The sequence below is a fragment of the Cryptomeria japonica genome, chromosome 2 (genome assembly GCF_030272615.1).
Source record: "Cryptomeria japonica chromosome 2, Sugi_1.0, whole genome shotgun sequence".
Classification (NCBI taxonomy): domain Eukaryota; kingdom Viridiplantae; phylum Streptophyta; class Pinopsida; order Cupressales; family Cupressaceae; genus Cryptomeria; species Cryptomeria japonica.
The window spans coordinates 106,452,245-106,468,419 of record NC_081406.1 but is presented as its reverse complement, the minus strand read 5'-3'; the positions used below and the strand labels follow the sequence as shown (position 1 = coordinate 106,468,419).

Below are 16,175 nucleotides of genomic sequence, written 5' to 3'. Positions count from 1 at the left end.
TATTTTTTAAATTCGTGTGCTCTTGTTAGGTAACATATCTTATTTTACCACATGGAATATAATTTTTATATGCAGTGGGCCAAAGTTATTGATATAGATTTATATATTTTTAAATGATGTTCCATAGGCATGATTCATCATCACATGTCAACATTTAATTTGGCGATATGTTAAACTTGCCCAATATGTAATGGGAATAATTTCTCGATAGAAAATTTTATACACATGCACACTATTCATAAGGGTGGATGGTGCTTACTAATTAGTAGTTCATACAATTCCCTTTGTAGCCAATTAATTTACCATGCATTTTTTTATCATACACTACATGTTGATTATTGATTATAAGATTACCTTGTAATTGCAATTTTATTTGTGACATTCTTGATGTGGTTGGCCCTTTTCTCAACTTTATCTGCCCAATGGTTGCAATGTTTCTTCATCTTTGGGAAATGCCAATTTTGTGACCACACTTGACCTTTCAAAATGAGTTCATCATTGTCGTTTTGCCTACACGAAGTCACTAATGTTGTTGATTTTTTTTCTTCTCTCAAGAATAATAACGACAATTTATTCTAATAGCATTTAGAAGCTTTGAAAACATAACTAATTCAACTTATATTTTGACTACCTAAACTGAATTTGTAACTAGTTTTGGTCCTCTATAATGAAGCAATGAAATCAGGTCATGTGAGATGTTTGTTGCTACGTTGTTTGTTCATGTAGTTGATTGCAGGACTATATTATTGCATATTAACAACATCTTTGACCATTTCTCTCTTCTTGGAACTCTACAAAGGCTTGCCTCATTTTTATTTTAGGGTTTCATTATATTAGCTGTGTAAAAGCCTTGACTATCTCTATACAAGTGATCAATTGGCTTAATGGTAGCTATGTGGTGGTGATCTACTATTCATGGTCATGTTGTTTGCTTGAGGAAGTGATATTTTCATTTCAAAATGTTATCTATTATTCTATGTAAGATTATATATTTGTAATTGATATTAGTCAATAGTGATCACTTTTGTTTGATGCTCTTTTTTGTCATGCAGTAGTCTTTGCTAGGCATGGAATCTATGAGTCATTATATTTCTATTTTTGAAACATTTTTTTTACTTGAATTTACATTTCTATTTTTATGTGTAATATTCCTATCTCTCTTTCATCTCTATATTACAATGTTTTATTTCTATTTGTAATTGTGATAAGAACCAATATTTTCTTCCTATTGAAAAATCATTTTAATCAAACATCTGTTGATTTTTCAATCAAACATCTATTATTTCCTATTAGTGTATGTGTAAGTTGTCTTTAGCTTTCTATTATTTCCTGTTAGTGTATGTGTAAGTTGTTTTGGTGAGCGGCTTCTCTTGCAAGGACTCGAAAATGGTTTCATTGGAGGACTTCTTCTTCCGAGGTCTGGGACGAGAAGGAGATACAAGCAACGCTGTAGGCTCTAACGTAATAGCGGCGAATGTTAACCTGATTGCGGGGCTTAACACACTGGGGATATCGTTGGTCCGAATTGAATTCGCAGTGGGTGGAATTAATCCTCCTCACACCCATCCAAGAGCCACTGAAATCTTGCTTTTGCTTGAAGGCCACCTCTGTGTCGGCTTCATCGATACTGCAAACAAGTTTTATATCAAGATTTTAATGAAAGGAGACGTGTTTGTGTTTCCCAAGGGATTGCTGCATTTCCAACAGAATGTGGGACATGGAAATGCAGTGGCCATCGCTGCCTTGGGCAGCCAGAATCCTGGAGTTCAGGTTTCTGCCAATTCTCTCTTTGCACGTTGAGTCAAATAGCATTCACTTATCAGGTAGCCACTACATAATGGCTACAAGTAAAAGCCTGGCTCTCGAGATGATTTTGATCATGTTATTTTACGATACGTTTGCAATAATCTCTCTTAAATGATATGATGACTTGCAATACATTTGCAATGACAATCATTACACAAAATCGTGACCTCTTTCAATCTAAAACCACTTTGAGAAGAAACAAAGTTGGCCTCACATAAGGCCTCGGTTAAAATATCATCTATTTGATCCTCTGTCTGAACCAAATATTAAACTATGTAAGGGCGGTGGAAATTAATAAGTTTTGTAGCATGAAACATTAGATTTTTGGACAATTAAATGACACTTTGATTGTCTTAGTGGAGTAATGGAGGAGGCTTGAATTTGCATTACTATTTTCATATGTAAGTTTCACATTGTTGTTTTCTATGTTGTTATGTTTAATCTTTGTTTACAATTTGCGTAGGTACCAATCTTATTTTTCTATTGACAAATCATTTCAATCAAACGTTTATTATTTATTGTTTGTGTAGGCATAAGTTATCTTTTCCTTTCTATTATGATTAGATCAATGTTGTCAATTTTAAATCTTTAGTGAGATTATGTTAATAAAATGGATAGAGGGCCATGATAATTTAATTGCAGTTTACACATGTGTGCCTGTTGTAAAGTAATTAATATAAAGGGATGTATAATTTTTTGTCACCTTTACTTGTATATCTTCACTACTCATCAACCTATCACTTGGTGTCACATTGTCTTACTTAGAGTGTGGTGGAACGAACTTCTTCACACTCGATTTTATTTATAGGAAAACTATTCATAAGGGCGCATGATGCTTGCTAATTAGTAATACATAAAATTCCCCTAGTAACCAATTGCTTAAGTATGAATTTTTGGTTATACACTGTGTGTTAATTGTTGAACTCAAGATGCTACTTCGTTCATACTCTTACTAGTAAATTTTTCGATGTTGTTAGTTATCTTCTAAAATGGTCCTATCAATAACTACATGTATTCAAGTACTAGGGCATAATCAATTTTAAGACCACTCTTCATCTTTCAACATGAGTTCACCATGCTCGCTATACCTACATAGCATCATCTATTTTGTTGGTTTATGCATTTTATCTCTGTCATAATCATGTCTAGTGGTGTCAAATATGACTTTTGGAAGATAATAATTATATAGATAATCTTACAATCTATATTTAATCTATCTAAACTGCCATGGAAAATAGATTTTATTCGATACAATGAAGTGATAGTTTAAAGTACCATTTCAGTGGTGATTGACGTCTTGTCGGTGCATATAGGTGACCATATGAATTAGTTATTACCTACGAACATATTATTACCATTTATTATTTCATCTAGAAAATCTACAAATGCATGCCATAATTTCATTTTATGGGCTTCCATTATGTTATATATGTAATAGCCTTGGATATCTCTAGATTGGCGACATTGTGGTTCAATGAAAACTATGTTGTGATCCCCTAATATTAATGGAAATGATTTTGATTAAGGGAAAACAAGTTTTGAGGGGACCAAAAACCCCATACACCAGGTTTTGAAGGGACTCGAAACCCTCAGATTTTGCCAGGATCTAGAACCTACAATGAAACTTCTGCCAGTAAACATAGACAAATAAAATCAACTGAACATAACAACAAATCCGACAACTAGCAGCCAAAAGCCAACACTAACATGATCAGGAAAAATCCTAATATTAATGGAAATGTTATTAGATATAGGAAGTATTAATTTTGATTCTAAAGTAATAAATTTTGTGCTATAGAAGTTTTTTTTTTTTTTACAATGGATAGATATGTTGCAATAGTGGTCATTATATTTAATGGTTTTCTTGCCCCAGTGTATTCAAAGCTAGGTGTATGATTTATGAGTCATCACCTTTTATGTTGAATTCCTTTATTTACCATGATTTCTTATTTATTGTTTGTTCATTATTTGAATATGACCACCTTTAAGGATCTTTTCTTTTGAAGACAATCAAGCACATTTTATGTGTATGAGACCATTTTTCTATTATAGGGACTCAATGGACTAGATCTATTAATTTTATATGAACTTGTTGTTTTGGTTTAAATATCATTGGCTATTCTACAATATTATCCCCTCCTATAGGTTCCATTTCTCAAACTGATAGAGAGGCATCTCCATAAAAAAGGGGAAGACCTTCACAAAGGAAGATAACTCAAACTAGAATAGTAGTTGGCATTTAGACAATTAAAAAAAAAAAACTTTCAAAAGTAAAAAGGTTACAAGAAAAATTCCTAAAGAAAAATATAGATTGAGAAGAGAAAGTTGCTCTTCTTGAGGACAAGGAAAGTTCTCTCATGGAATGTTAGGGGCCTTAATGACCCTAAAAGAAGGTGCCTAATCAAGCCTTAACTGGAATCATGGGAGGCGAATTCTATACTGCCCCAAGAGACAAAATTAACTATGGATTAGGCTAAAGAAGTTTTTGGAAAATGGAAGAAAAGGGAGTTCTTACAATCCCCTGTCTAGGGTGCTTCATGGGGCTTGGTAGTCATACGATGCAATATACAATCTTGAATAGAGTTGATTACTACAAGTCAGAGTTGGATGTTGATAAGAGTCTCTTCTTTTGATTTATCCTTTTGAATGTTTAATGTTTACGCCCCATTATCAATAGTTTAAAATAAATTACTTTGGGACAATATTTCATCCATCTTAGTCCACTTAACAGGGGAAAAGGTCATTTTAGGAGAATATTTTAATTCAATTTTAAACTTGGAAGTGAAAAGCATGGAGGAATCATTCCTCATCCCAAAGTGATGGAAAAATTTTAAGATTTTGTTTTGAAAAATGAGCTTTTGGATTGCCCCACTCAAAATGTTCTTTTCAAGTGGACTGATAAATACTAGAACTTTTTTGTTATAGCAAAAAGGTTAGATAGATTCCTCATTCTTGCAAATTGGTTTATAGAGATATTCCCCTCTCAATCAGAGTTTGTGTCCTTTTGTGTCCTTCTCACGATCCAATCATTATCCTATCAAATTGGATTTCAATAGGTAACCATTCCACCCCAAATCTTCTTTTGAGTTCTAGGAAATATTGTCCAAGGATCTAGACTTTCTAACCAAGCTGAAAATTTGGTGTGAAAAGTACGATTTTCATCACGGTCCAAGATGTTTAAACTAGCAAATAAATTAATCTTCATCAAACAATGTAATGTGGCTCACTTTATGAACATCTTACTTCAAAAATCAAAAGCTCAGTCCAACCTAAATGAAATCAGTGATCATATCATTAGACATGGTATGAATAGTTCCTCATACTCATCACAATATTCTATTAAAAAAGAAATGGAGGAAATCCTTGCCAGGGAAGAGATACCTAGGTGACAAAAATATAGAGAGGTATGGCTCAGAGATGGAGATGAAAATACTAAATTTTTCTACTTATCAAAAAAATTTAGGCAAAAAAGTAATGCAATTTTCTACACTAACATTACCAAAGGTTAAAATATTCAAGAAAAATAGCTAATTGGTCAAGAAGTAATCAACTTATTTTCTAACCTTCTTAGGCAACCTTGCAATACTATGTCTCAAGAGGAAGATAATTTTTTTTTTAAGAGCATATCCCACTTTTGGTCACACAAAAAGATAATAATTATCTTTTTTAACCCTTCACACATGAAGAGGTAAGTAATGTTGTATTCTCCATGCCTCCGGATAAAGCACGAGGACTAGATGGCTTCACAATAATATTCTTTCAAAGATGTTGGAAGCTTATGGGCAGAGAGATTTGGCTAGCTCTAGAAGAATCCAGAGTCCAGAATCTAGAAGAAATGGTAATATTATGAAAAAAATTAATAAAACCTTCATAACTCTCATTCCCCAAAATAATAATCCTTAAAAATTTACAAATTTCAGACCTATCTCTTTATGCAATACAATATACAAGATCCTTCCAAAAGCAATTGCTTTGAGATTAACAAAGCTCATCCCCAAAATTATCTCAGAAGAGCAAGGAGGCTTTGTTTTAGAGAAAGAGACATCAGAAGGAGTTATCATAGTTCTTGAAACTATCAACTCTATTATAGAGATAAGAAATGATTATCAAATAGGATACGATGAATGCCTATGATGGGTGTAGTTTGGAATTTTTGAGCAAATTTCTGCATAAACTACGCTTTACCCACAAGTGGTGTAAATGGATCAATTCTGGTTAATGGATCATCACAAGGATTTTTTTGTCTCTTCGCAAGACGAAAGACAAGGCGATTCAATATCTCCATTTTTATTTATCCTAATGGCTGAATGTCTGAGCAGGGCTGGGGCAGCACCTTCAAAGAAAATGACAATGTGTCCAAATCCCAAATACAAGTATCACAACGACCCAAATCTCTTTTTGCATATGATAGTTACTCTTCTCTTTGCGAAATACTCAATATCAGAAGCAAAAAGTATTATGAAGGTTTTGGATGAGTATTTGATTGTTTCAGGATAAAAAATAAATGCAAATAAATGTAACAGTTTTTCCCTTAACACAGTCCCAATTATCTCAAATAATTTTTTGTCAATACTTGATTTTAAACAGGGCCAGCTTCCTAGTCAGTATCTTGACATTCCCTTCTTCTCAGGCATCAACAAAGCAGAATTATGGAGCAAAATATTCAATCACATTCAAAGTAGATTCAACTCGTAGAAAGAATATGACTAAAATTAGCTGGTGAATTGACCATGATCAAGGCAATTTTATCAACTATTCCAAATTACATTATGTCGGTTGTTAAGCTTCCTTTGCAAGATTAAATTAGTATAGGGAAATGGATTAGAAAATTCTTATGGAAAGACAATGTGGACTCTTAGAAGAAAGGGAAAATACCTCTAGTGTCATGGGATTAGAAAATTCTTATGGAAAGACAATGTGGACTCTTACAAGAAATTTGGGGTGCTGGTATACAAAATCCGGAGGTAAGAAAATTAGCCCTAGGAGCTAAATTATCTTGGTACATGTTTGAATTTAGTCTTATTATAAATGGGCAAGATTTAGACAAGCTAAATACCTGGATTTACCATCCCTAAAAATAACTTTCACAATGGCCAATCTACGAAGGGGTTCTAAAATGTGGGAATTCATAGCAACCTGTAGAGACATTATTACTCCGTATTTGACCTGCATAGTAAACAATGGTGAAAAGGCTAAGTTTTGGGAAAATTTATGGAATGGATTCCACCTCTAGAAAGTATTGAAGGACTAGAGCTGAAACCTATCTCAAAGATAATTGGGGTTCACGAGTGATAGTTTATCTTCAAGAGACTAATCATCTTCTTTCTAATGCCAAACTCAAAAACTTAAAGGATTGCGATCTTCTAGAGTGTAAAAAATTCTTATTTCTTCTCTCTTCAACTAACAATTTTTTTTCCTATCTCAAAAAGAAGATACTCTCATATGGGCACCTTAAAAATTAGGTAAATACAAAGTGAATTCAACAAGGTAACTCTGACGTTGATAGCAGTTGGACTCACAAATTTTGTTGGAATGATACAATATTTCCTAAAGCCGGAGATTTCACTTGGTTAGCATTGAACATGCGTATATTAACACGTGAAAGATTAGTAAAATTGGAAATAAATAATCCTTTCAATTGTCCTCTGCATGGTCTCCAAGAAATGCCACACAACAATGTTGGACCTTACTTTAGAATAGGCTAGATTGTAATACAACTCTCCCCAACTCATTAAAAGAAATATTCATTTGATGGCCATATCTTCAACACGAATATATGTTCTCATCTATTTGGATAGTTAGCCTTTATATTGAAAGATCAATCATAGAAGTGGTTATGTCAAAAGCATTTATATAAGGACTGACAAAATTATTCACTAATAAGAAATTAAATTGACTCTTGAAATGACATCTCCTATACCCCTTGAAATTAAGTGCTTGGGATTCAAAGAATAGAGTCAAAAGATCCAACATAGTATTGGCTCCCCATCTCCCAGACTTATATAAATCGAACTTTCATGGTGCGCATCATGATAATCCTAGATATTTTGGGCTGTTTGTGTAATTTTGAGACCATGAAGGCCAAATTATCAAAGCTCTTGCATTGAAATTGCCAAAAGGTTCAAACAATCTAGAAAAAGCACAAGCACTCCTTGCAGGTCTTTGTCTAGTAAATCGCATCCAAAAGAAGAAAAAAAAAAGACAATGATAGCCCAACACTAGCAAAAAACTAGATAGAGACTGGGGTAAGAAATCTAAACCAAATTTTGAGCCACTTTCTTCAAGTTTTGGATCTCCTACAGGGATTTGTCTGCCTTCCTCTTCAAGTTGGTTTGAGTCCTCTTGCTAGGACCCATTGACTCCTCATTGTCTTTTTCCTTCTCCAGATCCAAATCCACCACTAAATTACACTAATAGTCCTTTTCCATATTCACTACCACGATGTTCATGCAATCTACTATGGTCTTGATAACATTGTAACTATGCTACATAATGGAATGGAGAGAATCTTTAATGCTTTTCATTTTATTCTCAAAGGACGAGATCTTATACTCATTGTATTTTTTGAGATTATTGAAAGATTTGATTGTTTTAATATGGCAGACACCAACTAAATTTTTTTCTTCTTCCGTCCAAAGCTCACTTCCTTTAGTGCCTTGTCTACCATGTGAACCCTCACCTCCAGTTTCCAGCATTTTCACCTTACTATTAATAGCCCTCTATTTTAAATTAAGGTTCTTAATGTCATGGAAGACCCACTTCATTATCCGGAAGGAATCCACTGCCCTGTTTCTTGCAATGACTAAAATGTCAGTGGGGAACTCCTGGTCCAAATTTAAGAGCTAAGAATCTAGGTTCAACTAGGAAGGAAAATAGGGTTTGTTTCCCTGTTCGTATAGGGATAAGAATTGAACGAGTGCAGGGGAGACGGGGAGTCTTGATTAGCATGTTCAGGCAAGGGTTCCTTAAAAGCTAGAGATTTACCCTTCGGTAGAGGGTGCACCTTAGACAACTTACTGCCACATTTGGTTACAGAGCCAGGGGGTAGGGCAATCTCCAAGTCGTTTAACTTCCCCTTTCCAGAAGGTGGGGGATTGTCAAGCTTATTTTTGTTTTTCCCTTTCTCAAGAGGGGAAAATATTTCTTCCTCCATATCCGTATTCCAATTTCCATCATTGGAACTGTGGGTGTTTGAATCCTCATCCTCCAAAATGGAAATAAGGGGCAAATTGGGCTTAGCAGAATTGGTTTTAAAATGTTCATAAATCAAGACCAGTAACCCTTCATGAAGAATAGGATTAACAATAGGGTTTTCTTTATGCTCAGAAATACTAGCATTAAGGGAAGACAAGAGATACAAAGAAAAATAAACCCTAAGCTGGTGTCTAAAAGGATTGAGCAAGATGAAATTATGCCCAAAAACACTCAAGTATCGACTGTCCATGGTGATATATTCTATTATCACCTTTAGCACATCCATCCAAAGCGGCTTTATAGTGGCTGCATCATAGCAACTTTTGTTTTTCTTGACAAGCATTTTCATCTCCTTGTCAGTTTTGGGAAATTTCTTCATCGCAAAATTACAGTATTTTCTATCTCTATAGAACTTGAGCCCCTTGGTAGATAAACCAATAAATTATGCAATTAAGTTAACATCAACCACCACATACCTCCTAAATAGAGTAATTTTTCCCTCATTCCACCCTTTGGAAAAAATATCAATAGCTTGAGGATCCCATCCATGCAACTTATCAATGTAGGGCATTAATTCCCCTTTATCCAAAATTCTCCAAATAGTCGAGTTGGTCCTTAGCCCTACACACTCCACAAATTCAATATGACATATTTCTCCTCCCATCTTAACATTAGTAGAGTCCTCAAGAAAAGAGTGGTTTAGCAAAATGTGTAGGAAAGTAAAAAACCAGAAGAGTTCACAAATAACCCAAAAATTGTGCGAGCAATAATGAGAAAATCCTCCTCTAGCCTTGCCACGATAGCCTCCATGAATAGTAATAATGGCCCTGCCCATCATTGAAATTAGAAATGTAATGAGATACTACCACGTATTCCATGTGATCTATCATATCCAAGAAGAGCCCTGACATCGTCCTCCAAGCTATCTTCATAAGTCCATGTCATCCTCCCCTTAGTTGTCACCCCCTTGTTGGCAAAGAAGTTCGCCACCATGTTGGACTCCCTAAAAGCATGGGATATAAAACATTAATCAAAAGAAAGGATTATTTCTTTTGATAAATTTATCCATCCCTGTATAGTCCATGAGGCCTTATTATTCCCCTTTAGACACTGAATAATATTGTTCCAATCCTCTTCAATCTAGATTTATTTGCAATTAATTTGATAGGCTAGCAATAAGGCCTGATAGGCCCCAAAGGGTTCAGCAAGGTGGCTGGTTTGGTTATCCAAGGCGAATGCCATTGCTGATATGAACCTTCCACTATCATCTCTAATCACTCCCTCACACCCAACCAAACCTAGGTTTCCCTTGACTGCCCCATAAAAGTTGATTTTAATCTAGCCCTCAGGTGGAAAGATCCAAAACACACCTCTCTAGATTTTTTAATAGGCATTGCAACTTTTGAGATGTCAATTTTTAATTGCCAATCTTCAGATACCTCATAGTCATAGGCCTGACATTATGTTTCTCCCTCCTCATGAACTGATTGTCTAAAACATTCATATTCTCTCCAATGGCCCTTGTGATTTTTCGGAAGACAATATCTGCTAGAAGAACAACTTACTGAAAAAATTATTTTAATTTCTTTCTTTCCAAATACCCCATGCCACATGAGGGAACATGAGTGACCATATTAATCAAATAATCTAATTAGCCGAGGGCACTTTCCACTGATAATAAAAGTCATGAATAGACTCAGGAAAGACCCAATAGAGATTTCACCATTTTAAAACTTGAGCCTAGATATCTCAAGAAAAGGAGTAGTGAAGAAAAATATGGGAAGAAGATTCAACATCTGCCAAACAAAGGTAACACCTATTTGGTAGTGAAAAACCTCTTTTGCATAAATTATCCATTGTTAACAACTTGTTGTGAAATATAATAAAAAAGAACATGTTAATTTTAGGAATAAGATTTTTCGCCCAAGCCTTAGCCCACAGGGGTAGAGGAGAATTCTATTGAGACAAAAGAGAAACAACATAAGAGATGAATTAGTCCACCAAGTTGAGGAAGACTGGTTGCGAGCATTTTGAGAGAAATGAGAAGCCAAATGCCTAGTTATTGTTAGTGTAGGCATAAGTTGTATTTTTTGTTCTATTATGATTCAACCAATATTGCTAATTTTAAATACTTAGCGAGATGATATTATAAAAATGGATAGAGGGCCATAATAATTTGATTGTACTTTACACCTATATACATGTTGTAATGCAATTCATATTAAGGGATGTTTACTTTTTTGTCAACTTGTATCAAAAAATGTTTCTAAATGCTTGGTTTAAGTTCTTACATATTTTTTTTACATACATTTTGATTGTGAAGTGTAATGATTTAATTTTTTGATCTTTATATGTGCAGGCCCTTGCTTGTTTGAAGATAATTTGTATTCATATTGTTCTTCTCTAAATATCCCATGTAAAATTGAGGGAATACAATACTAGGATTAGGATACAATAAAGTGAACAAGTGAAAATGTACATTTAAGATTTCATTCTTAATTTCTCATTTTCTTCCATTAAAGACTTGAGGGAAAATATATATTTTCTAATTGAGGTTGCACAATTATTCAACAAACATCGTACTTCATTTCTCTAGACAATCCATAATATATCCTTCTGGACATCGTGAAATCCATGTAATAAAATTTGTTCCTTCTAGCTTCAATCACTGAATACAATTCCCTATTTAGGCATATAAGTTGGTATCCCTTAAGATCCACAACTTTTCCAATATTACGAAATGTTGGTTTAGTGATATGTTAGGAATAAATTCATTGGGTAGAAATGTATGACATATCACAACCAAACTAGAAAATTCATCATCATATATACATCAAGATGGCTCCCTACCATCTTCATGCAATAGTGTAGTATGCTAATCTCAAGAAAAGATTATTAAAATATATTGTGGAGAATATGAGATCTATGATGCCCTTCATGCGGGATTTTTTTTATCCTTTGTCTCCTTGTTCTTATGACAAGCCCAATATGGAGAAAATGAAAGAAATGGATTCATTATGGTGTGGCTTAACTACCTTGGTCCAATTAGGCTATCTAGTAAACAAGAAGATTGATGTTTCTAATCACTCTTAACTATCAGATGATGTGTACACATCCTATTTTTAAAGTAATTTAAGTAAAACGTTGTAAATTAAATGGGTAAGTTTGAATGAAATTTGCAAAGGAAATGAGTTAGTCTAACATGAATTCAAGGAATTTTAGAGCCTATACATATATAATTAAATCAAGGACCTTGGGGACTAGAATATATGTCTACTGAGAAGTAGGAATTGTTTATACCAATGGTTCACTCATTAATTTTGAGAAAAAAAAAAAGAGAAAACAATTATATAATAGTCATGAGTGCATCAAAAATATTTTATGCACTCATTCCACTCCTCCTGAGAGTGCTCTCATGTCATCGGTTATGCTATAGGCTTCTCATTTCTTCCATGAAATATGAATTTAGTCTTACACTTTCACATACTCTTGGGAAGGTTCTTACTCTATTTCTACCATGCTAGGATGATGCCACTTGTATCCTTTATTTTGACAATCATCGATAACATAGATGAAGTAAAAGATTTCTTATCAAATTCATCCTGTTTGATCTTATTATTTGGGTGTAGAAACACTTCACATCCAAATCATCTAAAATTCTTAAAATTTGGTCTCTTCTTGTGATAGGTTGCATTCCTCTTATTATAGTCTTCAAAATCTTGTACTCTTGCATTGTAGTCTTGAATATCTTTCCTTCCTTGGGTTAACACAACTCTCTAGATTTATGCCAATCTCCTAACTCTTCTCCTCCCATATTGCAATATTCAATATGTTCCCCCTCTTTGAGTTAAATCGACTCAACAACCTCATCTCACTCATCCTCTTTATATTCATCCCATTCATCTATCTCTACTCTTTGAAACTCTTGGAGGATAATATTTAATGGTCTTCTATCCACTAATAATTTTTCCAACTCTTAAAGGGATTTAATTTTTTTTTGGTGTTCTAACAAGCTTATTCCTTGGCTAGAAAGCATAATTCTATGGTTTTCCTCTATAAATATACATTTTTTCATACGGTTACTATTTACCCTTACCATTCTTTTCTCTATTTAGTGTAACAATACCTTGTACTAAGAGTAGATCAATTGTCAACACATGGAAATAAAATGAAATAAATATCAGAGTGTTGTCTTCAAAATCTGATTCCCTTTAACATCCTCAAAATAATATGGTTTAAAGCTTGGTGCAGAAGAGATATCAAAAATAAGGAAATTCTCAAGACAACATATGACAAGGTTTGATTAGACCTTCTACACTTCAGGCTTACTCAGAGCCCAGGTGGGTATACCTTTGTGAATTAAATTCACGCTTTTAAACATAAACCCACAACAAACCAGTCCAGAAAACTAGTGGGTCTATTCACCTTGAAATCAACTGAAAACAAAGAATGGAAATTGTACTTATGTTCAGCATTTTTGATCAACAAAAGTATGCAATAAACAACTTCAATTTAATACCAGTGCCTTATCCAAGGTCACAGAGTCATCTAAACTCAAATAAGACTCCTCAAACAAAACATCTTTATGCTTCCCGTCGACTTAGTTTCTATCAATCCTTGTATATGCCTGACACCTACAAGAACTCAAGCGTTATAAACCAAGCTATGGTCATTAGAATTCAAAGTTCATTCTAGAGAGTTTACTGGTATGAGTGATCCCCGCCTCTTTAGTTTCCCTCCTAAAGAGAAAAGCTAATGAACACTTATACTAAAATTGCTTTGCAATTCCATTCAAACAGAACAACCCTGGATTATTCAGAATGAAAACAGTAAACAAATTTGCAAAAAAAAAAATTCAAGACAACACAGAGCTTTACTCAAAACCGATGGTATGTATATTGATATTTAGTTCAAAAAGTATTACAAGAAATTTTGATTCTCCATTAAACTCAGAAAAGCTCAGATAAATTTCTGTAGTGTTTTCTTACAATTTTTTGCGATCCCCTTTTCCTCTAGTCCTGGTATCCATTTATAACAACATGGATGCACAAAGCTTCGGACTTCTTGAGGAGAGTTTGTTACAATCATTTCTTTTAAAATAAAGAGGTTACAAGCTTTTCGCAAAAGCAGTTACAAGCTCTTTTCAGCCTCTGCAGTTACTTCAACATGTTGTTCGGTTGCAACCTCTTCTGTCTTTTCAGGGGTGCTCTCCAACTGTTCCGGATCCTGGGTGGCATATTTAGTTGCCCACTCACTATATATCTCTTCTGTCGGCCATGAAAAATTAATCACATCATCTTTAATTTTAGTCAACCTTTTCCAAGAATTCCTCAGTTTGTTGACTTCTGAATTAAGAAAACCATAATGTGACTTAATTTTTTCTATCTCTTGTATTGTCACAACAAAGAAAGAAGTATCATCAAGATCAATGATTCCTTTAACTCTTGCTGACAATTTGGCTTCTATCTCCTTAAGCCATATCTGCTTGTCTTTTAATTGATCCTGATTAGCAAAAATTCCTGGGCGCAACTCAAAAACTTGATCAGTGTACTCCTTCTTGCACAAATTAACCTTCCTATCCACATTATCCACCTCTGCTGATAATTGCATTAAGACTTTAGCGACGTCAGAAGTGGATTTAATAATGGGATTGGCTCTTGCTTCAACGCAGGATACACACATGAACTCTAGATCTTGCTCCCTAGGCCTCCATCTGTCAAAAATGGGTTTCAAAATGGCCTTATCTCTCCTCAGCTCATTCCATATTTCCATAATTTTTCCCACATTATTGTAGAGCAATGAGGCATTTATTGTATCTTCAAAACTGGAGATTATGGCCCTTACTTTCTCCTCATATTTCCCTGCATACAAGGCCTGAGCTTGTTTCAGGTTTTCTAGTTCTTGGGGAGTGATCTCAATCATTTGAGAGCTGGAGGGTGCTGGAGATGGTGGAAGTTCAATGATAGGGCTAGTAGGTGGAGGTCTTGCAGGAGAAGAGGAAATCATTAGTGTTGAAGACTCACCTTGTTGGTATTGTCCCATCAACTGGCTCTGCAATTTAGCAATGATGCTATCTTTACCTCTTACCTCTTCCTTGGCACTGTTATAGGCCTTTAAAACTGTTTCCAACTTAATTTGGAGGGCCTCTTTTTGTTTGGCTTCCTTCTCTGCCACTACAACACTGAATTTTGCAGTTTCTAACACAGTGCTAGCAGCCTCTACTACCCCTATACTCTGCACTCTCTTTACCATCATTCCGCCAAGGTAAATTGACCCTGGGGTGTCTTTGCCTTTCTTGCTCTCATTTCTCTTGAGAGACCACATAACTAATGCATCATTATCCTTATTGAAAGTAACCCTTCCATGGGTTTAGTCTCTTTTCTTATTGCATCTAATACTAGGGCATCTGCAATATCCCACTCTAGTAAGATAAGCACTCCAGCTTGTGCTACCATATCTCTTCCCTGCTCAGGGGTGATGGTTTTGAATTCTTCCATCATCTCTTGTTTTATTTCTTCTTCCACTGAGGCTGGATCTTTATTGGGTTGCTCAGCCTTTCTTGTCTCACATCTAGCATTATATCTATCTATATGCTGTTTCCAAATGAATTGCATAAATGTTTCCGATGTGACAAAATTGTCATCAGCTAGAAAGGCACTACTTGCCTTTTTTATCTCAAGATCCCACTCCTGGCCTTTAAGTTCAATGGAGGTGATATCCATTTCAGCATTAATGGGTTCTTTTGGCATCCCTTCCTCCACTTCATCATAGGTGTATTCAATTTCCCCTAAACTACCCAACTGCAAGAGGTGTTCAGCTGCTGCTTGTTCATCTCCTATATGGATAGGGGATTGAGATGGGGAATAAAAAGGTGTATTTGATTGCACTTCCTTCCCCACCCTTTGCTTCTTTGGGCTGTCTTGGATGTCAATGACATCTTGTATCTTCCTCTTTCCTTTGGATGTAGAGGGCTCCCCTGTTGTAGGCACCAGCACACTGTAACCTGATTTCTTATGCAGTGTGTAATCACCAAGAGGAATCGCTTTGCTGGAAGCTGACCTGCTTAGGATCATTCTGGCTTTTTCAGGGTTGCTCTTAATCACAGCTTCCCTCTTCTCCTTCAGTGTTTGCATCACATCCTCAAAGAAAACAATCAAAAACTTTATTTTCTCTTC

The 16,175-nt window shown here is 34.8% G+C and overlaps 1 protein-coding gene across 1 annotated transcript; it reads left to right on the top strand.

Moving 5' to 3' along the window:
* The first annotated feature begins 1,386 nt into the window (after positions 1-1,386).
* LOC131054277 (germin-like protein 1-1) lies at positions 1,387-1,800 on the top strand. Its single transcript, XM_057988753.1, has one exon. The coding sequence runs from the start codon at positions 1,387-1,389 to the stop codon at positions 1,798-1,800; it is 414 nt and encodes a 137-aa protein (XP_057844736.1).
* The last annotated feature ends 14,375 nt before the right edge of the window (positions 1,801-16,175 follow it).